The sequence below is a fragment of the Nerophis lumbriciformis genome, linkage group LG01 (genome assembly GCF_033978685.3).
Source record: "Nerophis lumbriciformis linkage group LG01, RoL_Nlum_v2.1, whole genome shotgun sequence".
NCBI lineage: Eukaryota > Metazoa > Chordata > Actinopteri > Syngnathiformes > Syngnathidae > Nerophis > Nerophis lumbriciformis.
Genome location: NC_084548.2, coordinates 38,861,201 through 38,875,124, shown reverse-complemented (window position 1 = coordinate 38,875,124; position 13,924 = coordinate 38,861,201). Strand labels below are relative to the sequence as shown.

The following is a 13,924-nucleotide window of genomic DNA, read 5'->3' as shown; positions in this document are numbered from 1 at the left end:
GGTTTTTGTTCTTGTCAAAATACAGCTCACCATCTGTCATCAGAATATTAAAAATACTCCCCTGGCCCACAGGAGTCCAAAAATACAGCTTTATGTATATTTCGGTGCTGGTATTCTTGAACTGTGTCCATGGTGTGTTCACTGGTGACCTCAAGGTTGACAAGACAAACAGGAAGGAAAATAACGGGGCCGACAGTCAGTCAGACAGCCAATCCAGCGTGAGCGATTCACCCTCGGCAGCTCCTCCGCAACTACATCGCTGTCAGGAGGGTCCACGCAAGACCCCGGAGCCGTTTCACCTGCCCTCCTTCCCAAAGGTAACATTCGAAAGATTTACCAAAACACTGCAGCATTCAGCTTGTCCCCTTCCACTGTGGCGTAAACACTAGAGGGCACTGTCTACAAACCAACAGCTCTCTGTTGGGTGCAGCTTTGAGACTTGGCATCTTGTTTCCCCCCGAAAGCCTTCATATCATCTGTTTATAGTAATCCAATTGTTTCATAACTTGTTAAACAGTGAGTCTATTGTTAGTATGACACTTCTGAAATGAAAGGATGGTCAGATGGCCATCATTTCGCCTTGCCTGTGCTTTTAGTGTTCTTTTTTAGTTGTTTGTGTATTACCTTATGCTTTTCATGTGTGTTATGAAAGTGCATGTACCTTTAATGTGCGCCTTAAATCAAGGATACAGTCTGTCTACATATTTTTGAATTTGTGTGCGTGTGTGTGTGTGTGTCTGTGTGTGTGTGTGTGTGTGTGTGTGTGTGTGTGTGTGTGTGTGTGTGTGTGTGTGTGTGTGTGTGTGTGTGTGTGTGTGTGTGTGTGTGTGTGTGTGTGTGTGTTTGTGTGTGTGTATTTCTACCCTTCTTGAGACATCAACAAGGAAAAGTACCTTCCATATGATGACCGGTAAACAAGTTAGGAGCAAAATCATGTTCCCAATACGGAAAACCATTGCATCTAATAGAGAATGTCTCATTTGCACCCCTGGTGGTGAAATCTATCAAAATTAGGGCGGTCACAAAAAGGAGGGATTTTTCCAATTTACTTTGTGTCGGTTTTAAAAGTGCTCCCCCTCTGGTCAACATATGAAATAACAAGTGTGTGTAAAAAATTTTAAGTGCTCCCCCTCTGGCTAACGTATGAAATAACAAGTGTGTGTGTAAGAAATTTAAAATGTGCCCCTTTGGCCAAAATTAATTTAAAAAAATTATATAGAGACATGCTGTAATAACTTGAAGTAAATAATGAAGATTAAAAAACAATTACAAACAAACAAACAAAAACTAAAAAATTACTAAAAGCTTACCTTTTTTATATTTGCATAAATTATTAATGTTGTAAATACAAATCTTTAAAAATCTAGCAAGGGTGGTCCTAAAGAGGTAGGCATTTTTCAGAGGTCACAATAAGGTAACAAAATACAAGAATGTGTGCGCGTGTGTGTGCGTGTGTGTGTGTGTGTGCATGCGCCTGTGTGCTTGCAGATGTGTATCCTCTGTCTCATGCCTTTGCGATGAGTGTAGTTTACAAAGACTGAAAAGATAGATTATGTAAGAACCTGGCGAGCTCATCTGCGTGTGCGTGTGTGTGCGTGTGTGCGTGCGTGTGTGCGTGTGTGTATTCATTCCCACTGCGTCTATCAGCAAGTCTGTCTAGAAATGGCACAGGTAGCCAGCTGCCTGATAAATAATGTTCACATCTTGAAGCTATTTTTATTCTGGCTCTGATTACGTGCCTTGCAACAGGAGGAGTGTATAAAATTTTAATCGCGCTCAGTCGCATGTCCACACACCAGTGCACACTTTCTAATTGGTTTGTAACTGGTTCCACCTGCATTGGTAGCAAGCTAAACCAGTAAATGTGTATTGCTTGGTTATCCATGTTATTTTAACAGTGCAGTAAAATTTAGATTTGTAACAAAGCTGTGAAAATATGACAAAAACATTTTTTTAAATGTAATCTTTTCCTTTTGACACATTTTACTTTACCTCAAATGTTCCTTATTGTCCGTATGCTAATGTAGGAATGACTCTTTTTATGATATTTGCATCAAGCTCTTTTGGAAAGGGTTCTCACTGCTTCAACAAGTCATGTCTAAGCTATCGTTTGAGCAATCAATCTTAAATTTAAATACATATTTAAATTGAGTTAGAATAACCTTAACCTTGATTTATGTTTTGCTAAATCATCAGATCATGATCAATATCAGAGGTCTTCAACAGTGGGACCATGAGGGGTTGTAAAATGTTTATAAATTCCCTTTGCAATTTTTCACAAATTTAAATGTCTTTAAATCCACATTAACATTGATCCAACATACTGTAGTGTAGTGTAGTTTAAAACTGCCAGTGAAATGGTCACCTTACTCACGGTACTGGCAGGCTTAAAACAAAATCATAAATACATAATTATATTATCATAATATTGTTAGCATTTAAAAGGAAACTGCAATTCACAATCATTATGAAAGACATAACGACGGATGTATTTTTAGCGCATTCTAACTCGTAAATAAAAGTCTTCTTACAGCGGAGCCAATGGGAGGTCCTCTATTCCGCCCTTAAAACCCAATAGATAACCATCCAAAAAGCACCAACAATACTCCATTTACATTTCATGACTTGAACATTAACTAAGTATTAGTGATATTGTTATTATAAGTGCTAACACAGACTAACAATTTATTACGGCGCCGTAATCACAAGTTTGTGTGCAAATGTTTACATCGAGTAGTGAGCTGCTTCCTCGCTTCCTTGGTTGTGAAAGTTTATTCTAGATCATAAATCATGCCTTTTGTATTACGACAAGTTAGTACACTTTGACAGCCAATTTAGAATTGGAAATGGCGAGAACGACACAAAAAGACGCTTGGTTCCACCCACCTTTTCTTCGCGAGGATTATGAGTCATTCTTCATCTAAACAAGAATATAACAACATAGCAGACATTGTACAGTAAGTGATATTTATTATGTTTGTTGGCTGTCATAAATTCTGCAGTGAATAATAATCAGTTATAATAATAATAACTTGTTAAAAATTAAAAAGTGAACGTTGTGATGCATTTTTTAAAGTGCCTGTTACGACATTACATGTATGTGAAACTTTAATTGAGGTGTTTTTCAAGGGCTTTAAAGGCGGAATAGAGCGGCTCCCATAGGCTCAATTGTAAGTGGACTTTTAATCAAATTTTTTTGATATTTGGAATGCATCAAAAAAAAGGCCTTGTCGTCATGTCTTTCATAATAATTGTGAACGATTAGGCAAAATTCCCAAAAAAGATAGCTAGCAATTAACGCGGCAATTGCCAGCTAGTAATTAACGGTGCAAGTGGCCAGCTAATGATTAGGGCACCAGCTGTCAGCTAGTGATGAGCAGCGCTAGTTGCCACCTAACGAGTAAGGCGGTAGTTGCCAGCTAACTAATAGGGCACTCATTTTCAGCTAACGATTAGGGCACTTGTTGTGAGCTAGTGATTAGCGTGCTAGTTCCCAGTGAGCAATTAGCAGCATTATTTAATTATCTTAATCTTTATCTTAATTATCAATAACAAGGTACTTTTAACACCAGTTTACCTTAAATCAAAATGTTATAGAAGACATATACAGTCGCGATCAAAAGTTTACATACACTTGTAAAGAACATGTCATGGCTGTCTTGAGCTTCCAATAATTTCTACAACTCTTATTTTTTTGTGATAGAGTGATTGGAGCACATACTTGTTGGTCACAAAAAACATTCATGAAGTTTGGTTCTTTTATAAATTTATTATGGGTCTACTGAAAATGTGAGCAAATCTGCTGGGTCAAAAGTATACATACAGCAATGTTAATATTTGGTTACATGTCCCTTGGCAAGTTTCACTGCAATAAGGCGCTTTCGGTAGCCATCCACAAGCTTCTGGCAAGCTTCTGCTTGAATTTTTGACCACTCTTCTTGACAAAATTGGTGCAGTTCAGATCAATTTGTTGGTTTTCTCCAAACATATTGCTGGGTATTGTGGCCAAACAGCTCATTTTTTGTTTCATCTGACATCACATTGACAAAGATAAAACCTTCTGGAGGAAAGTTCTGTGGTCGGATGAAACAACGATTGAGCTGTTTGGCCACAATACCCAGCAATATGTTTGGAGGAGAAAAGATGAAGCCTTTAATCCCAGGAACACCATACCTACCGTCAAACATGGTGGTGGTAGTATTATACTCTTGGCCTGTTTTGCTGCCAATGGAATTGGTGCTTTAAATGGGACAATGAAAAAGGAGGATTACCTCCAAATTCTTCAGGACAACCTAAAATCATCAGCCCGGAGGTTGGGTCTTGGGTGCAGTTGGGTTTTCCAACAAGACAATGACCCCAAACACATGTCAAAAGTGGTAAAGGAATGGCTAAATCAGGCTAGAATGAAGGTTTTAGAATGACCTTCCCAAAGTCCTGACTTAAACGTGTGGACAATGCTGAAGAAACAAGTCCATGTCAAAAATTCAACCAGAAGCTTGTGGATGGCTACCAAAAGCGCCTTATTGCAGTGAAACTTGCCAAGGGACATGTAACCAAATATTAACATTGCTGTATGTATACTTTTGACTCAGCAGATTTGGTCACCTTTTCAGTAGACCCATAATAAATTCATAAAAGAACCAAACTTCATGAATGTTTGTTGTGACCAACAAGTATGTGCTCCAATCAAAAAAAAATACGAGTTGTAGAAATGATTGGAAACTCAAGACAGCCATGACATGATGTTCTTTACAAGTGTATGTAAACTTTTGACCACGTCTGTAAGTAGAGGATCTGCTTCACGTCTCTATTAGTTTGGAGGTTTTTGTTGTTAATCGAGAAGCGTACATCGGGGACCATTTTACAGATGACAATTTATCCATTAGATTAATTTAATGACTGAATCAATCACGAAAAAAATACCGACACATTGTTTATGTTTGTGATTTACTGTACTTTCCTGCGATACTTGCCTGAACTCATCATTTGCTTCATGTCCGCCAGGAGCCAGTGTTCATGGGCAATGGCGAGCAGTATATCTGGAAGCCACCGGAGGAGGACGAGATCATCACCTTGCACCCGCCCCCACACCACATAGAGAACGGACAGGGTCACCCGTTGCCCCCGACTGCAAAAGAGGTAGTGAATCTTTGATGGAACTTTGTTTAGGGGAGCTTCAGCTCCACAGGGAAGCAGAATGAATACAGACAGTTCTCTGGTTTGTGTTTATAAATGGGGGCGCCCCTGTGATTGGGCATGCCGTCATAACACTGCTGCCCTGTGACCCGCCTGTCATATTCTGCCTGCAGCCAGAGGTTAGGTTACATGCCTCCCGCAGCCCCACCCCCTGCTGCCTGAACCATGACCGCAATCTCCCAACCCCCCTGAGCTATCAGTCTCCAACGCACAACTCGCCAGACGGATCCAACATAAGCGTCACCTGCTGCCAAATACTTCGTCAATGGGCATTTTTTCTCACTTTCACTCTTTTATTGTGACATCATTCCTTTGAAAGTCGGGCGGGGGACTGCCTTTCCAACCTATTCTTTATAATTATATATGGAGAAGACGTCTGGTAGTGAGAGGAGGAAGTCTGCACCGTCCAATCATTTCTCAATGTCACATATCCGACCACATCTGCTTCCACATGCAGCAGCTCCTCCCCCATTAATCCACTCTCAATCCCTTCTTTCTTTGCTTGACGCTTGTGCAACATGCTGAGAGCTACAAGCAATTGGGTAACTGTCATGCAGGGTAGCTGTGGAGTGTGGGGGCGGAGGGCTCTAAATCAATTTTTTTTTAAATGTATCGAGCCCGGCGGCATTTTCTACGGCTGCATAAGTTAAAATGCAAGCCTTGGCGGAGAAGAAGTTGCAATAAAGACAAACACATCTGCCGACCTCAGGCGACCGTTGCTTACACAGCCACTGGCCTTGACTGCATGCCGCGTATCCCCTTTTTGTCGTCTGTTTTGATTTCTTTCCCTCACTTTTTCACTGCTGCATGCCCCCTTTTTGCAGTATAGCTGCTCCACTGCAGGAGAGACTTTACAGAAACAAACAGGGAGGGCGAAAAGACAGAGTACAGCTGTAGCCAGTTCTAAAAAATCCCCATCGTCTTGTGACTTCCTTCCTCTGCTGTGCAGCGTTGCAAACTGCGCGCGCTCAGAGCGTTCATGCATCCTCACAGACACGTACGGCACGGTGCACATTTTGTGTATGTGCTTAAAGCCTTGGTGTCTGCTCATCCAAAATGGTCATAAGAGACTAAGGGCCTGTGTGTGTGTGTGTGTGTGTGTGTGTGTGTGTGTGTGTGTGTGTGTGTGTGTGTGTGTGTGTGTGTGTGTGTGTGTGTGTGTGTGTGTGTGTGTGTGTGTGTGTCAGTGACGTGCGGTGAGGTTCATGGCTGGTGAGGCACTGACTTCATCACAGTCAGTATTACAAACATATGAACCCTAAAGAGTATCTTATTTACCATTTGATTGGCAGCAGTTAACGGGTTATGTTTAAAAGCTCATACCAGCATTCTTCCCTGCTTGGCACTCAGCATCCAAGGGTTGGAATTGGGGGTTAAATCACCAAAAATTATTCCCGGGCGCGGTGCCGCTGCTGCCCACTGCTCCCCTCACCTCCCAGGGGGTGATCAAGGGGATGGGTCAAATGCAGAGAACAAATTTCACCACATCTAGTGTGTGTGTGACAATCATTGGTACTTTAACTTAACTTTAACTTTACACATACAAACTGTAGCACACAAAAAAGCACATTTAATAAAAAAAACGTTATTATGGTTTTACCTTTACTTATAGGTGCGGGAACAGTGGTGTTCGTGTTGGAGGAGTTGTGAATGAATGAAATATGATATCCGTGCTGCAGTCTGCAGGTGTACTTAATGTTGTGTCCCTGCAGTCGTTCACTGCTCCTCCGGAGCGAGCATTGTTGTTTTTGCACTATTTGGCTTCTTGTTAAGTGACTTTTTTTGGGTGGATTCGGTCTTGCACGTGAAGGGTTTGGGTGTGGGCTTTGGTTGGTGTGGCGCTCCCGTCGGGGGGGTGAATTCTGCGCGGGGGTGCATTAACCGGCACCAGGAGGCGGGATTACTGCGAGCCTCACACAGTGCGTCTTCGCAGCAGTTTTGTGATTGCTCAGCACAAGAAATACGTTACACACATACAGTTGTTGACAAAATACACTGTACATTATATACCTCAGCTAACTAAACTATGGAAATGTATAATATAATTCATATAGCAATACGGTCTCACTGCACAGCAGGCCAGCAGTTAGCCGAGTCCGCAATCCATGTTGAGGCACAACTGAGTGACGTGCCTCAACTGGCTGCTGATCACCGCACCATCTCTTCTCAGTATTTGAACGGCAAATGTGAAAATTCAGCGATTTTGAATAAAAATAATCTAAAACTGGTGAAGTTAAATGGAAAATAACGTTATAGTATAATCACTGGATACATATAACAATTTAATACATTTTTTGTCTTTTTACATTTTTTTTCTTTCCATGATGGCAGGTGAGGCCCCGCCTCACCTGCCTCCAGTGACTGCACGTCACTGGTGTGTGTGTGTGTGTGTGTGTGTGTGTGTGTGTGTGTGTGTGTGTGTGTGTGTGTGTGTGTGTGTGTGTGTGTGTGTGTGTGTGTGTGTGTGTGTGTGTGTGTGTGTGTGTGTGTGTGTGTGTGTGTGTGTGTGCGTGCGTGTGTGTGTGTGTGTGTTGCTTAGTTCTGTTTAGATGAATTATTCTATTAATGTCAAACAATTTTCAAACTTTTTAAATCAAACTTAAATTGTATTTGATGCATGTTTTGTTTTAAAACAAATCCATGGCAAAGATAAAGAAAGATCAATAATGTATGTTATCAGTGGAGGTACGCCATTTGATCAGCCACCAATCACTATCGGCCAATTTCTATGAAAAAGTATTACAAAAGCCGATCGCTCCTGGCTGATAATTTTTGCCTGTTCCATTTTGTCGTAATTTCAATGTTCCGAGTTGGAAATCACGGTTTTTCGATGATTCAATTTACTTTCACCGCGGTTATCATTATTACTAGGGATGTCCGATAATGGCTTTTTGCCGATATCCGATATTCCGATATTGACCAAACCCTTAATTACCGATACCGATATCAACCGTTGGGAAGACTATGTCTCCCGGCTGGCCTGGGAACGCCTCGGGATCCCCCGGGAAGAGCGGGACGAAGTGGCTGGGGAGAGGGAAGTCTGGGCTTCCCTGCTTAGGCTGCTGCCCCCGCGACCCGACCTCGGATAAGCGGAAGAAGATGGATGGATGGACATTTTCTTGAATAAAAAAGAAAGTAAAACAATATAAAAACAGTTACATAGAAACTAGTAATTAATGAAAATGAGTAAAATTAACTGTTAAAGGTTAGTACTATTAGTGGACCAGCAGCACGCACAATCATGTGTGCTTACGGACTGTATCCCTTGCAGACTGTATTGATATATATTGATACATCATGTAGGAACCAGAATATTAATAACAGAAAGAAACATCCTTTTTGTGTTAATGAGTGTGAATGAGTGTAAATGGGAGTTTTTTTTGGGTTGGTGCACTAATTGTAAGTGTATCTTGTGTTTTTTATGTTGATTTGATAAAAATAAAAAAATAAATAAAAATTTCCGATATTACATTCTAAAGCATTTATCGGCCGATAATATCGGCAGGCCGATATTATCGGACATCTCTAATTATTACCGTTTATCGTTACATCCGTACTGTAGTTCAGAGGTGTCAAACTCATTTTAGCTCAGGGGCCACATGGAGGAAAATCTATTCCCAGGTGGGCCGGACTGGTAAAATCATGGCATGATCATTAAAACATAAAGACACATTCAGATTGTTTTCTTTGTTTGACTTTGGCCAAAATTAGAACAAGCACATTCTGAAATTGTACAAATCACAAATAATCCTTTTGACAAAATACTTCAAATTCTGAGGGAAAAAAATTAATGAACTCAGACTTCGTCTCAGTGTATCTACAAAGCCAATAAACATGAAGTCACGGCCTATCTGGGATTGAACAAAATAAATAACAAACTTCTAGATGTCAAATACCTCATTTATCATGTCCAGGTATTAAACCTGTGCTAACTCAACAAACTACACACACGGAGGTAGAAACTGTTGAAGATGACAGACATTTAAGGGCAATGAGGGTGCCAAAGAACATTGCGTTCGAAGCAGAAGACCTAAAACTGCAGGTTTTACGTTTCATTTGTTTTGAGGGGAGGAGCCACAGCCACGCGTTACTACAGCTATATGCGCTTTACTCCGTACCTCTTGCTTGGCAAGAGTTGTTATCGCGACATCCAGTGGACACATTTAGATCAGCAGTTGATTTCATTATACAATTTCAGCTCAATTTTATACTTAGCAAACTCATCTCACGGGCCGCATAAAACCTGTTCGCGAGGCCTGCGCCGGCCCACGGGCCGTACGTTTGATACCCCTGCTGTAGTTGTATTGTTGGACCTGTTATTTCTTAGACGGGGGAAGGAGACGGCACAACAGCGGAAGTACAACTCAATATATATTTATTGAGAGATGGATGATTACGGAGGGTGTGTATGCTACTATGTGTTTGAATGTGAACTATGTGCTGGAATTAACATATGAAGATACAGGGGCGGTATAGCTCGGTTGGTAGAGCGGCCGTGCCAGCAACTTGAGGGTTGCAGGTTCGATCCCCGCTTCCGCCATCCTAGTCACTGCCGTTGTGTCCTTGGGCAAGACACTTTACCCACCTGCTCCCAGTGCCACCCACACTGGTTTAAATGTAACTTGGATATTGGGTTTCACTATGTAAAGCGCTTTGAGTCACTTGAGAAAAAGCGCTATATAAATGTAATTCACTTCACTTCACTTCACCGTAAGGGGTGTTGTCAAGCGTGTTGAATGAGGGCGTCCAAATCCAGAGGAAAGAGAGAGTCTGGGGTCCAAACGGGGTCATGGTGCAGGAGAGGGCGTCCAAAGTCCAGGCAGTGTGTCGGTGGATCAGGAGGGCAATCTGGGTCCAGGGGAAAAGGCAGCAGAAGCTGAGGCACGGGACTGTGGAAGAAATGGGAGACGAAGAAGATCAGAAGGGGACTCGAGGAAACAAGCTAAGGGAGAAAATACTGGTGGGAAGTCAGAGACGTGAAGCTTACTGCGAACAGGGCTATGTTCCGACGCAGAGTAAGTTAAAGTTAAAGTACCAATGATTGTCACACACACACCAGGTGTGGTGAAATGTGTCCTCTGCATTTGATCCATCCCCTTGTTCACCCCCTGGGAGGTGAGGGGAGCAGTGGGCAGCAGTGGTGCTGCGCCCGGGAATCATTTTTGGTGATTTAACCCCCAATTCCAACCCTTGATGCTGAGTGCCAAGCAGGGAGGTAATGAGTCCCATTTTTTATAGTCTTTGGTATGATTCGGCCGGGGTTTGAATTCACAACCTACCGATCTCAGGGCGGACACTCTAACCACTGGGCCACTAAGTAGTCAGCGGCGAGGCTCTTTATCCTGTCCTCTGTAATCACTGCCAGGTGTGTTGATAGAAGATTGCCTGCGGTCTGCGCAGCGCACGTGGGGGCGTGTCTGGATGCGCTCACAGTGGAGCCGCTGAGTGCTCCCGCAGAAGAGGGAGGAACAGACTGCGCGTGCGCCGTAACAGGACCTTTTTTATATGGCAATGTTACTATAATATAAATATAATTTTTTCATGTGTTTTATACGTTCTATTGCTAGCAGTAGTGTCTGTGTTTCCTCTTCTTCCACCGTGTTCCAAGGTTGCAGAAAGAGTGCGTATTTTTCTATAAGTTGCTTATATTCAGATAAGGCAAGCTCAAGAATAGATTTCGTGGATGTGGCCATCTTGATTTCCGACATCGTAACTGGAACGCTCACAACTGGGCTGTGACATCAGTCCGAGCTCCTACTTCGGAAATAAATGAAAAGCACCATTTATTTATTTCTGGTCCCCTGGATTAGCAGCTAATTGTGTCCACTGCAAATTTGCCACTTTCCGAGATTTTAAATGTTATTTCTAGATTTGCCTATTTTTAAGAGCTATTGATTATTTACTTTTTAGGGCTGTCAATTGATTTTTTTTTTTAAATCAGATAATGACACTCTTGAATTGTGATTAATCATGATTAATCGCAGGTTCTTATTTGCTTGCATGAATACAATTTGCTGAAGAAAATACCCCAATATTCAGATACAAATGCAATTTGGTAGTCAGAATGTCATACAGGAATGTTTTTTTAAATGTTTTACTGAACTGCAAGTCATTGATTTGCTCTAAACTTAGAACTTAGAATTAGCAGCTCATTTGAAAGTCTGTGCAATAATGTAGCAAACAAGGTACAGATGTACACTAATACATAATGCAATAAAGTCAACAACTGAACATAGTGCACAATTTATGTCTGCATTTACTCTTCTTTAATTTAACCAGTTGTTGAAACAAACAAGCTTGTTTACCTTTTTCAGATGACAATGCTGATTTATTTTTTGGTACAATGCGACCCCAGCTCCTTGTGATTACTTACAGATGTCCAACATTCTCCAGGAAGCAAAATACATTCACATCCAGTCTGTAGTTGCAAGTTGATGCTCTTGTTTGTGTAGTACAGTTTGTTCATCCTTTCTGTAATTGTTCCTCTCCAAGGTATTGTACAACAGATCAGCTGTGGTGATATGAATGACATCTTCTTGCAGGACTTGGTCTTCACATATTGTTAGATGTCCGACATGCGGTGGTTGTCGTTTAGCAAGGCCTATGTTTAACTTAACTGTGCTACTTTTGTTGACAACATTGAACCAGTAAACATTGCCAGCGTAGTTTGTTCTTCTCTGCTTGTTGTCGATGAAGCATTCATGTTAGCAGCACCTTCCTCGAGTACGTGTTTTGCTGTAAGATGGTATTTTAAACTTGATGTGCATTGATAAGAGAGTTGGTTGCTGAGATACAAACAAGTTACCTACGTTTTATCTAAAGTTTTGTTCTGAAGCGAAATTACCCACCTCTCATCATTCATCTTCGCTCTGGCGTGTGACCTAATCACAGACCTTGTAACAATGCCCGCATCTTCCAGGTTAAGCCTTACTTATGTGATTAGTCTTCAATCATTTATATATATTTTTTCATTAATCACATGCATTAACGTGTTATCGTTACCAGCCCTTTTATTCACTTATTTTTAGTCATTGACATTACATTTAAATCTGAATTTTAACATTAATAATTATATTTTTTCTATTCCAGTTTAAAAATGTTAAAATTGAGGGGAAAAAACTATACAAATAAGATATTTTGGGTTTTCCCCACATAGAAAATCTTGCTTAAAGATTCTGCAACATCCCAAAGATGCTTAATTCAGGAATTGCAAGTTGAATACTGCTTGTTTTGAGAAACAAATACTTATTAGCTTAAAAGTCCTTCTAATTCCTAGGTATACAAATCTTAATTTAAGATATCTTATCAAGTTAAATAAATAGCTGCATGGACAGATCATTTCACTAGTTTTTAGTATTTTTTTCCTTTAATCTGGTCTTTTGTCAGCTATTTTTGCAGTGAACTAAGTGCTTAGTAATCTTTAGAAAGTGTAGCAGAAAGTAAGCAGGTATTAATAATAAATTAGCAAGTAATTTAATAAGAGTTAGAGAGAGGACAATACAACAACACATGTTTGTGTGTAGCAGCCAGTCATACGCGTAAGTGGTGGGCGGATCCATTCAAATATCGGTAGTGTAAATACCAAGGGTATTATCGGTATTTGATTGAAACTAGTGTGATTAGATCGCTATTTCTATTTCCACAAAATCACTTTGTTGTCATTTTTGTTAAAGTGTACAAATTCTGGGAATACTTCCCTGGAGGACTTGAGGGTTTTGTGCTCTTGTGCTAAACTGGCGGTGGAATGTTTTTACACAGCAATGCCAAAGGTCACAGCACAAGTTGCTCTGAGTTCCCCACACGACCTCACACATGCTTCACCTGTCAGCATATAGTAGACACACACATGCAATCACCAGACATGTACTGTATCCACGCTCGCTCGTGCACGCGCCTCCAGTCGCTTCTTTGAAGTGATTGCAATGTGAGCAAAGTCCATCAATGAACAATACTGAGCAGGTTTTTTTTTTTCTGTCAGTGGGTTGGCTGGTGTCCAGGTCTTTCACATCGTAGCCAGTGTTGTTGCCAGAGCACTTGTGAAACGTTAACAGGTCTATCCACTGCTAAACTAATGTGGACTCTACGCCTAGACCTCAACACAGCGATAACACAGTTTACTCTGTCTTATCCTACGCTGTCAAAATAGGTCAAGTTGCAGCACAAAACAAACACAATGAAAATTCACACCCTTACAATTACGCTCACAATACGGTCTGCACACAACAAATTAGAGTTGTCTCTCATCTTTGCACAAAATGTATCTTTTGGCATGGAATACCAGAAGGCTGTGTACAGATGGTAAAAAAAAAACAGGGAGTGGATAACAATGACAGCCTGTGTAGGTTGCAGACATGATATGGTCAGCTACGTAAATAGGGTGACATCATAGCAGCAGGACTAAATGTCACTTAATAATAATAATAATAATACCTGGGATTTATATAGCGCTTTTCTAAATACCCAAGGTCTCTTTACATGTGTGTGTGGGGGGGACGGACGATAAAAACAACTTTATTAGAAAAAATAAAAATAAATAAATAAATAAGAGACACCTAGGGCAGGGTCAGTTTGGAAAGGCTAATGTGAAGAGGTGAGTTTTTAGGGTGGCTTTGAAGGTAGGGAGGGAGGGGGCATCTCTGATGTGCCTGGGGAGAGCGTTCCAGAGAGAGGGGGCAGCCACGGAGAAGGCCCTGTCGCCCCAGGTTCGGCGCCTGGTCTTGGGGACCTC

The 13,924-nt window shown here is 41.2% G+C and overlaps 1 protein-coding gene across 3 annotated transcripts in view; it reads left to right on the top strand.

Annotated features, from left to right (window-relative positions):
- LOC133619723 (uncharacterized) overlaps positions 1-13,924 on the top strand; it is a 121,028-nt gene that overhangs the window by 98,599 nt on the left and 8,505 nt on the right. For 2 of the 3 annotated variants that reach the window (XM_061980974.1, XM_061980967.1), the window contains exons 8-9: positions 156-317; positions 5,005-5,139. In XM_061980974.1, the coding sequence (XP_061836958.1) occupies positions 156-317; positions 5,005-5,139 (297 nt within the window). The remainder of the gene's footprint in view (positions 1-155; positions 318-5,004; positions 5,140-13,924) is intronic. The other variant, XM_061980982.1, reaches the window with a different exon arrangement.